Below are 11,016 nucleotides of genomic sequence, written 5' to 3'. Positions count from 1 at the left end.
GGGTGCCATCATATTTCCTGATCCTTTTTGGCTCATGCTCAGTAAGGGACTGTTGTTCTATCAATTAGTAGATTCATGCCATGCCTTTGCTTGCCATGATAAGTTCCTGTAACATGTTGTTTGATAGCTCTAAACATTGCAACCTAATGTTATTTCTGCAAAGTCTAAAACTGTTATTATTTGCCATCTTACCATGTCTGTTTGAGCATGTTCTAGTGATTTCTGGAGATAGCTCAGTGTTCATGTTTTGTTATGCTTTACCTATACTTCATGCCCATGCCTTTTGTTATTATGTTGAAGTCCTATAGCATGTTGTTTTGATGCTTGCAATATGCCTAGTTGCTGTTTTGGACAGATTGTTGCTATGACTTGTATAGTGTGTGGGTGTTGAACCGTTGCTCCGTTTTGAGTGAGCTCTATATGAAAACTTGCTTGTTTTTGCATGTAGCTTCATATTATCATGTTGCATCCTTGTTTTGGTGTGTTTGCTTGATGTTTGGGTGCATTTAGCATCAATGCCATGTTTAACTTGTTTTGCTCATATCTTTTAGGACATAGCTCCGAACCTAATGAACTTTATATGTAACTTGACTAGAATTTTCGTGTAGATCATCTTGGTGCATCTTAACTTGCTATTTAACAACTTGAACATAAGGTTTATTCAGTTCTGGACTAATTTCGAAATTTGCATATGAGGACTTACCGGAATTGTTACATGTTGTTTCCGGCCTCATTTAAACTTGCCTTGATGTGTTGCTCTTGTATGAATCATCTCTTGCCATGAGTAGCCTCATCTAGCTTTGTCATGCATCATGCTTGTTATGCATCATGTCTTGTCTATGTGTGGTGTGTTTACCATGTTGTGTGCTTCTTCTCGATAGTTCCCGTTTCGTTGTGATCGTGAGGATTCGTTCGTCTACGCTTGGTTCGTCTTCGTGGCTTCATCTTCTTCATGGACTCGTTCTTCTTCCTTGCGGGATTTCAGGCAAGATGACCGCTACCCTGGATCTCACTACTATCATTGCTATGCTAGTTGTTTCGTTCTATCGCTATGCTGCGCTACCTATCACCTGTTTATCAAGCCATCCCAAATTGCCATGAACCTCTAACCTTTGACACCTTTCCTATGCAAACCGTTGCTTGGCTATGTTACCGCTTTGCTCAGCCCCTCTTATAGCGTTGCTAGCTGCAGGTGAAGATGAAGATTGCTTCATGGTGGACAGGGTTATGTTGGGATATCACAATATCTCTTATATTATTAATGCATCTATATATTTGGTAAAGGGTGGAAGGCTCGGCCTTATGCCTGGTGTTTTGTTCCACTCTTGCCGCCCTAGTTTCCGTCATACCGGTGTTATGTTCCCGGATTTTGCGTTCCTAACGCGGTCGGGTGATTTATGGGACCCCCTTGACAGTTCGCTTTGAATAAGACTCCTCCAGCAAGGCCCAACTTTGGTTTTACCATTTGCCTCACCTATTACCTTTTTCCCTTGGGAGTCACGCATCCCAAGGGTCATCTTTATTTTAGCCCCCCCGGGCCAATGCTTGTCTAAGTGTTGGTCCAAACTAGAGCCACTTGCAGCGCCACCTCGGGGAAACTTGAGGGCTGGTTCTAGTTGTACGTAGTGCTCATCCGGTCGTGGCCTGAGACGAGATACGCGCGGCTACTATCAGGATGTCGGCACGCCGGGAGGTCTTGCTGGTCTTGTTTTACCATTGTCGAAATGTCTTGTAAACCGGGATTCCGAGACTGATCGGGTCTTCCTGGGAGAAGGTCTATTCCTTCGTTGATCGCGAGAGCTTGTCATGGGCTAAGTTGGGACACCCCTGCATGGTATAAACTTTCGAGAGCCATGCCCGCGGTTATGTGGCAGATGGGAATTTGTTAATGTCTGGTTGTAGATAACTTGACACCAGATCCGAATTAAAACGCATCAACCGCGTGTGTAGCCGTGATGGTCTCTTCTCGGCGGAGTCCGGGAAGTGAACACGGTTTCTGTGTTATGGTTGACGTAAGTAGGAGTTCAGGATCACCTCTTGATCATTGCTAGCTTCACGATCATTCCTTTGCTTCTCTTCTCGCTCTCTTTTGCGTATGTTAGCCACCATACTTGCTTAGCCGCTGCTGCAACCTCACCACTTTACCCCTTCCTTTCCCATTAAGCTTTGCTAGTCTTGATACCCATGGTAATGGGATTGCTGAGTCCTCGTGGCTCACAGATTACTACAACAACAGTTGCAGGTACAGGTTATGCGATGATCTTGACGCGAGAGCGATGTTTGCTTGTTTGGAGTTCTTCTTCTGCTTCTTCTTCGATCAAGGGATAGGTTCCAGGTCGGCAGCCTGGGCTAGCAGGGTGGATATTGTTTGAGTTTCTATTTATGATTCATCTGTAGTCGGATGTTGTTCTTGTATGTTGTATTGTGGTATTCATGTGACATTGTATGTATTGGATGTATCCCCATCTATTTATGTAATGTTGATGTAATGATATCCACCTTGCAAAAGCGTTCCAATATGCGGGTCTATCCTTGGTGGGACCTTCTAGTTCCTCTTGGATAGGGTCGCATATTGGGCGTGACAGCCGGTGAACGAAGTCTGTGAAGGTTCAGAAGTCTACCTTGAAGACTTACCAGAGTGATTGGGCGGGGACTAAGTGTCCTTAGCTCAAGGGGAATAAGGTGAAGACGAGGTCTTCTGAGTTGAATCTCAGCCTCCCTAACCAGACGTACAGTTGTCACAGCAACTGGAACTGGTCGAACAAATCCCTGTCCTTCTGAAGCCACGGGTTCTATCTCTAACTTCTCTTTACATACAGTTTGTCTTCGTGATGTCATTGTCTGCTTGCATTATCTGTTTGACTTCACTGTGTGACTACCTGTTCTGATTGGCTTCATACCATCTTCCATCCTGATCTTTACTACCTAGCCGCTATTAGTCTTTGTGCTTTCACTTCATTGAATACTTGACTATGGCTTGTCTAGTGTAGTCTACCTTCCGCTGCATACGAATAGTGCCGGTTCTGTTATTTGTCTTCGAAACTCCCACGTTTTGAAGACTTTCATAGAAATCGCCTATTCACCCCCCCCCCACCTCTAGTCGATAACTAGCCTGTTCACGAACTATGCATCTAAGGTCGATGTTAACAGGAGACAGGGGACACGATGTTTACCCAGGTTCAGGCCCTTTCTATGGAGGTAATACCCTACTTCCTGCTTGATTGATCTTGATGAATATGAGTATTACAAGAGTTGATCTACCACGAGATCGTAATGGCTAAACCCTAGAAGTCTAGCCTGTATGACTATGGTAATGAGTATCTTCCTTTCCGGACTAAGTCCCCCGGTTTATATAGACACCGGGAGGTAGACACCGCGAGGATCTAGGGTTACACAAGGTCGGTTACAAAGAAAGGAATCTACATATCCGGTCGCCAAGCTTGCCTTCCACGCCAAGGAGAGTCCCATCCGGACACGGGTGCAGTCTTCGGTCTTCATGTCTTCACAGCCCATCAGTCCGGCCCATGGCTAATAGGCCGGACGCCCGAGGACCCATTAATCCAGGACTCCCTCACACGGGCCGTAGGATCCATGGGCCTTCTACGGGGCATATAATGATTTCGCCAAACATGGTTTGTACTATTCGTGGATCATAACGGGCCGTTAATAGGCTGTATTTGATAACGCTATGAAAACAACCCAACGGGTTAATGGGCCACAAACGGGCCGAATGTAACCACGGGCTGAATTTGGCCCACAAATGGAACAGGCGTGTAACGGACCGTAACTAACCGAATTCTAGAAATGAGCCCAAGAATAAATGGGCCCTTAGAAGGTCGAAAGTTAACACGGGCTGGAAACGGCCGACGGAATAATGAGTCATTAATGGGTATAAAGCGGTACACTGTTCATTATGGGCCAGTTTCATCTCGGGCCTTTAATGGGCCCGGAGTTACAAAGGGCCTCATATGGGCCGAAAGACATCACGGGCCATACATGGGCCGGAAGTTACAACGGGCTGGAATCATATTGGACGACCCAGATGAAGTTATTGGGCTAAATTCCGATAGGTCGTAACGGGCCATGAGTTAGCGGGTCGTAAATGGGCTCTATACGAACAGGCCATTAACAGGCTTTCCGTGGGCCGGCCCGTTACCTTCTGACCAAGTCAACGAGCCGGCGTTTTCACCGGAATGTGCCTCTGTTGGGCCGTGCCACGTGTCGACGTATCATAGATGCCTCATGTCCAATGCATGGATGACATATCTCCCAACGGTGAGCCAACACGTGTTTCCTCCGGCCAATGAGAATTTTACACGTGGAAAATCCCCATTGGTTCGGGCTGTTAATGGGTTATCAGATCCAAAACCGAACCCGATAGCTTAACGGTGACCTGTTACGGTGGATGCCACGTGCCGGTTACCCTTGACGAAAATACTTTCATGACGCGTCATTTATCGTCATGGAAGTGGACACTTCCGTGATGATAATGTTGGTAATGTCATGGAACACTTATACGACAACACAGGTATGACTATCTTGATTCTGTCATAAAATCGTCATGGACATACATGCATGACAGAAAACTTGACCTACCGTGGCAAACACGTATCATCACGGAAGTGTATTTTTTGGTAGTGTACCTTGCTGAAACCACTTGTCATTTTCTTCTGCTCCTCGTTGGGTTCGACACTCTTACTTATCGAAAAGAGTTACAATTGATCCCCTATACTTGTGGGTCATCACACATCCATGGCGGCGGAGGAGGAAGAGGTCATGGCGACAAGCATCAGGGAAGTGGAGTAGAGTGTACGGCCATGGCGACGAGCGTCGAGGGGGAAAGGAGGAGGAGGAGGAGGAGGTCATGGTGACGAGCATCTGGGAAGTGGAGGAGAGTGCATGGACATGGCGACGAGCGTCGAGGAAGAAAGGAGGAGTGCGGCCATGTCGGCGCGCATCGAGGAGAGAGGATTAGCAAGAGGAAGAAGAAGATACGAGGGGGGGAGGGATATGCGTGGGCCCTCAAGGACGGGCGGCGCCCCGGCGTTGGTGGGTGTGCGTGGCGTTGGTGGGTGTGGTCGACACGACCGACGCGAAGTTGGTACCGCGTGCCAGATGTAAACGTTTTCCATATAGAAATACATGGACTTTGGCGGGTTTAACACAAAGTTAGAGGGCTAAATCAATAAATAGCCCAATGGATAAGAATCCCCGATCTTTCTCCCGTGTGTCCCGAGGAAAAGATGTCCGGTGCCGGCCGGGAGGCCCTGCTCGCCGTGCGCCAGAGGCCGCTGATGTGTTGGTCGCGTGGCGCGCGCCCTGCTCCGGCGAGAGGGCTCGGGCGCGTGTGATTCGGCGGCGGCGGCGGCGGCGGGGACGAAGCCGCTGCAGCCGGCGTCTTGGTCCAGTGCGGGAGTGAAGCCAGGCGATGCCGCATCCCGTCGATGCCTTGGTCCGTCGTCCAGCGTCCAGGCAAGATTCTGTTGGTGTAGCCATGCGCCTCGAGTCTCCGATTCATTTCTTCTCCCCCTCCCCTCTTGATTTTCCTCTTTTGGGATTTTTTATTTTGAAACCCTCTGTCTCTTGGAGTTTACTGGAGTAGAAGGGAAAGCAAGTGATTGGACACTTGTCTCATTAATTGCCGCAACCGACATTAACCCTACCCAATTAATTACTCCAGTATAAGTAGTTCCTAACAGAATGGAAGCAAAAAGAGAAGTCCAGTTCGAATCGAGCGAATTCGTTTCCCTCCCCTCCCCTCCCGTCCCCTCCCGGCTCCTGGGCAGGCCAGCAAGCAGCCCGTCCCGTCCCGTCCCTTCCCTATATATTCTGACGCCCATCCTGCCTCGCGGGCCTCGTGAGAAAGGGGTCGCGGCCGAGTTGGAGATGGATCCAGAAGAGGGGAGCAAGCGCGCTTGTGCGGCTGATGATGTGAGTCTTCCTCCTCTCTTTCTCTTTCTAGGAGCGAGAGCGAGCGTCTGATCCGAATTCTCTAGGAGCGAGAGCGAGAGCGAGCGTCTGATCCGAATTCTCTAGGAGCGAGAGCGAGAGCGAGCGTCTGATTCCAGTTATTTGCTGATCCAAATACTTGTACGAGCACCGGATTCGAATTATTTGCTGACCCAAATATTTGTACGAGCATCGGATTCGAATTTATTTGCTGATGATCCAAATACTTGTACGAGCATCGGATTCGAATTTATTTGCTGATGATCCAAATACTTGTGCGAGCATCGGATTCGAATTTATTTGCTGATGATCCAAATACTTGTACGAGCATCGGATTCCAATTTATTTGCTGATGATCCAAATACTTGTGCGAGCATCGGATTCGAATTTATTCGCTGATCCAAATACTTGTACGAGCATCTGATTCGAATTATTTCCTGTCCCAAATAGGAGTACTTCGTACGAGCATCTGGTTCGAATTATTTGCTGATTTCTGATCCATATACTACTATTTGCTTGGTGCAGAGCACGGACACCGTCGGCCTCACAGCGGGATGGGCAGACATTCCCCGCGAGCTGCTTCCAGTTGTGCTCTCCCGCCTGCCATGTCCGGTAGATCGTCTCCGGTTCTCCGTCGTCAACAAGAAATGGCACGGGTTCTTGGAACAACACCGTCGTGATCTCCATCTTCCTCCACTACTCCCGTCATTGGTGCTACCGTCGTCTTCTCCAGAGCACCCTCTGGTCCACGTAACACAGGGAGGGAACACCCGGCGCCTCGGACTCCCACCAGACATCAAGCAGAGAGCAAGTTTCTGTGGATCCTACCAAGGGGGGTGGTTCGTCCTCGCTCTTGATGGACCACTGGACAACAGACTGTTCAACATATTCTCCGGCGTCAGCATTCCGATGCCAACGACGACAATGGTGGACGGGCGTGCACGATATATCCGAGTTGAGGCAGCAGCTCTCTCAGGGTCGCCAGTTCTGGACCCACCATACAACTACACCATCGGCGCGATTGCAAGGATCCAGGGCAATGACTTCTCTGGCATTGCACTATGGGACCCGTCCAAGGAGCACTGGACGTGCATTGACTGGGATCTCATCCCAACGCACAGTCTGGATATACACGATGTGGTATACTCCAATGGCAGCTTTTACTTCCTCAACTCTTATGAGAACATGGAGAGAATTGGAGCTCATCCCAACCGTGAGGGAGTCCCACCCCCACCCCGTCTGGAGATTTATGTCGAGAAGGATTGGGAGATATATGATGAGGAACACCCGGAGAACATGACAGTCCAGCGGTATTTGGTTAATCTTGGAGGTATGGAGGAGGATAATCCTTTCCTGATGGTGCTCAAGTATCAAGATGAGCCTACGCAACCCACTTCCTCTGTGCGCGTGTTCAGGCTAAGCGAGGTTGATGAACCTGACGCTCCAGAGTACCCTGAGGATGTGGAGCCCCGTCTCCACTGGCATGAGCTAGATCCCAGCTCCAAGTCGGACCATGAGTTTTTCCTTGAGGCCAAGCTCATATTCATTGGGCGTGGTTGCTCCAGGATCTTCAATGCCAGTGATTTTGAGGATCTCGACGACAAGTTCCGCACCGGAGTGTCCATTTTCTTCTACGACGACCGTGGCGTCGAGGACCAAGAATGCTTCCTGCGTGGTGACATGGGAAGATTCACTCTGCCGGAGGCCCAAGTTGAGCCGTGGCCGCCGGTCGGCAGCCAAGCAATCGGGCCACGGTCGCGCAAGTTCCCTCCTACCTGGTGGATTCACTGATATGTTGACCCAGATTGGGGACTGAACATTATTCCCTCTCTGCAACTTAGTCCTCTGCTTCCATTGAGTAGGCCACTAGGGCAACAGAGATAACGTGCTGCAAACTGTTATACTAGCAGGCAAAAGACCGCGCCCATGGGAAAGCCAGTGTGAGTGGCTGTTGCTGCTCTAGTTAAGAAAATGGAATGGGAAACGGGAGGCACCAGCAGATCGAAAAACAGTTTTGGCTGGGGGGCTGTTTTCATGTGTGTCCTCGTATGTTGTTTTGTTGCAGGCAATGGGCTGAACCATTTGTTGGATACTGATCTATACATTGTTCATTTGTAACTAAACCTTTTTTGGATCAATGCAAGCTTCCAATTCGGGTTTGTTTGCGGTTGGTAACAGTTGGTGCTTGTACATGAAACGCTCAGCTGCGAATGAATAGGCATGCATCGTTATTTTGGTTGGAGATGTCATAACTGTTATATATGCAGCTCATACATTAGACATGAGAACAGAGTTGTAGCCAAAACTGTGGGCGCCAAAATTCTTTTTAGCACATACGTACGCCAGAACTTGTGGCTGTTTCTATCCTTCGATGGATCATGCAGTTGGAGTTTTGGAGCCTATTGTTCCTTTGTTTTCTCTTTTGTGGAAATCTTGTTTGTGTGCGGGTGTATGGCAGTACTGTCAATCCTTCCGTGGCTTCAAAAGCAGTTCTTCGTTCTCTTCTTGGCGATTCTTCCATGTGGCCTCTGATGCAGAGCTAATCGGTTAGAATAATTCGCAAAAATGGCTAGAATGATTCGCAAAAACTATATGAGTTTGATTGATACAGTCTACTTTGGTTAAAAGTTCAAAGGCATGGGCTGAAGTTGCTTGCCTTTTGTTTTTCTGGCTGAACATTATTCCCTCTCTGTAGCTTATTTCTCTGCTTTCATTCACTAGGCCACTAGGGCAACTACAAACACACAGAGATAACGTGCTGCAAACTGTTATATGTATGGATACAGAACGAACTAATCTAAATAAGTATGCGCCTCATCTGCACGCTCCCCTAAAAACGTATCCCCTTGTTGCACAATGCAAATCCTCTGTGGACATTGACAGTGCGTTAGTCCAAGAATTCACATAATAATGACTAAGAAAAACTTGTGTATTTTCGTCCCATAACAAGATAACTCTGTTCAGTTTCAGAGAAAAAGAACTTTGTGTACAGACCTCGCGATGAGTGGTAGTTCGCTTCTTAGGACATCTCCAACGTGGACCGTTAAAATTGACATACTATTATTCGTCCACGGACTGGTCTGGACCAGTCTGTGGACGCTGATACGGGAGCCGGTCATCAAATCCTGTCCTCTAAGTGTCCACTATTTTTTTCTAGTTCCACAACACTCAGAATAATTATAAAATAACACAATTCATTCATAAATTACAAAGCGAATATCCTAGTACAACAATAATTCAAACATATATATCACATCCGTGATAGTAGGATGATCAACAAGTTTTTGGAATTCATCAATTACAAATTCAACGATACTAGAGTCAGAACCCGCAACGCCCCACACGTAGTTCCCCTTGAGTTAAATGACCTCCCTCCTGTGGTACAGCACAGCTGCGCGTCCATGCTATTCAACACGATGATTATCAAGTTGCAACATTGAGTGAATCAATGAATTGACAAACATGCAGAGAATAACAAGTAAAACTTACGATCTCATGGTTGACAGGCCCGATAACCACATTCTCTTCAGTCATACAATCGCACAGCAAAACTTCATGACGAAGTTGGAGATGATGTACCACCGATGCGTTAGCGACTTCGCATTGGGTTCATGGATGACGATGCATGTCGTATGGTGCGAAGTTCTTATGCTCATGAAACTAAGCATGCAAGTTTTACCAAAAGCTCGATCCCTTGCTCATGCCTGCAAAATCCGTAGGTATAGCCAACCAGGTATCGCACAACAACTCATCCGATCACCAGTACCCTGCCATCGTGCTTCCTCTAGAAAACACCAAGAAGTCACTAGTAGAAAAATGACCTAGTCCCGATTTGTAAATGAACCGGCACTAATGTGACCATTAGTCCCGGTTCATTTGTGACCTATAGTCCCAGTTTGTGCCACAAACCGGGACTAAAGGGGTGGTGGCAGGCTGGCGTCAGGCCGGGGCCCCACGAGCCCCTTTAGTCCCGGTTTGTGACACAAACAGGCCCTTTAGTCCCGGTTTGTGTCACAAATCGGGACTAAAGGGGGGTCAAACCTTTAGTCTCGGTTGGAGACACAAACCGGGACTAAAGGGCAATTTTCAAACTCTAGCCCCCCTCCCCGTATCGCCTTTTGAGAAAAAATCAAAAGAAAATGATTAAAACTTCAAAAATTAAAATCCTTCGAGATGTAGTTATGTTACTACATCTTGTAGTTACGGAAATTTAAAAACATAAATTTTGACATGTTTTGCAAAAAAGTGTTATGAAAAAGTAAAACGACCATATCTTTTGCATATGATGTCGAAAAAAGCGCATAGTATATCAAAATGTTCAGCACGAAAATCCGCATCCGATTTCGACAGCCGTCGGCCGTTTTGCAAGTTTTTTGAATCCTCAAATTCTTAAAGAAAAAAAAAGTTATTCTCAAATTTCTGTATTTTTTTAATTTTGGTTAAATCTGGTCAAACTACTTACTCAAGAAATATTAGTGTTACTAAATAATTATTTTATTCTTTTTGAATTTTGGTCAAATTGTGGTCAAACTATGGTCAAATCTGGTCAAACTACTTATTCAACAAATATTAGTGTTACTAAATAATTATTATTTTTTAAATAGTAGTTTCAAACTCAAACGGTGAAACGTGTGACTTAATGCTCAAGGTAAACTCCTGAGGGTTAATAGGATTGATAGCTTACTATTGTTAGGTAAACAACAAGTGCAGACTTGCAAACTTGGGGAAATAGAACTCGGAAGTTAAGCGTGCTCAGGCTAGAGTAGTGAGAGGATGGGTGATCGACTGGGAAGTTAGACGATTTGAAACGAGTGCTCCACACTTGAGCAATGATGAGGGGTGATTAGAGGTTAAATCATCAAATAATTCAGAAATTAGAAAATTAAAAAAAATAAAAAAAACTTTAGTCCCGGTTGGTGTTACCAACCGGGACTAAAGGTCCCCCAGCCCCCGGCGCGGGCTCGTGCCACGTGGTGGGCCTTTGGTCCTGGGTCGTGTTGAACCGGGACTAAAGGGTTGGGCTTTAGTCCCCACCCTTCAGTGCCGGTTACAGAACGGGGACTAAAG

General features: G+C 46.9%; 1 protein-coding gene across 1 annotated transcript; it reads left to right on the top strand.

Annotated features, from left to right (window-relative positions):
- Positions 1-5,478: 5,478 nt before the first annotated feature.
- LOC123136747 (uncharacterized) lies at positions 5,479-8,109 on the top strand. Its single transcript, XM_044556239.1, has 2 exons — positions 5,479-5,931; positions 6,475-8,109. The coding sequence occupies exons 1-2, from the start codon at positions 5,701-5,703 to the stop codon at positions 7,738-7,740; spliced, it is 1,497 nt and encodes a 498-aa protein (XP_044412174.1). The 5' UTR covers positions 5,479-5,700; the 3' UTR covers positions 7,741-8,109.
- The last annotated feature ends 2,907 nt before the right edge of the window (positions 8,110-11,016 follow it).

The sequence above is a fragment of the Triticum aestivum genome, chromosome 1B (genome assembly GCF_018294505.1).
Source record: "Triticum aestivum cultivar Chinese Spring chromosome 1B, IWGSC CS RefSeq v2.1, whole genome shotgun sequence".
NCBI classification, from domain to species: Eukaryota; Viridiplantae; Streptophyta; class Magnoliopsida; order Poales; family Poaceae; genus Triticum; species Triticum aestivum.
Note: the sequence above shows the minus strand (reverse complement) of the source record. Positions and strands in the feature narration are given on the sequence as shown.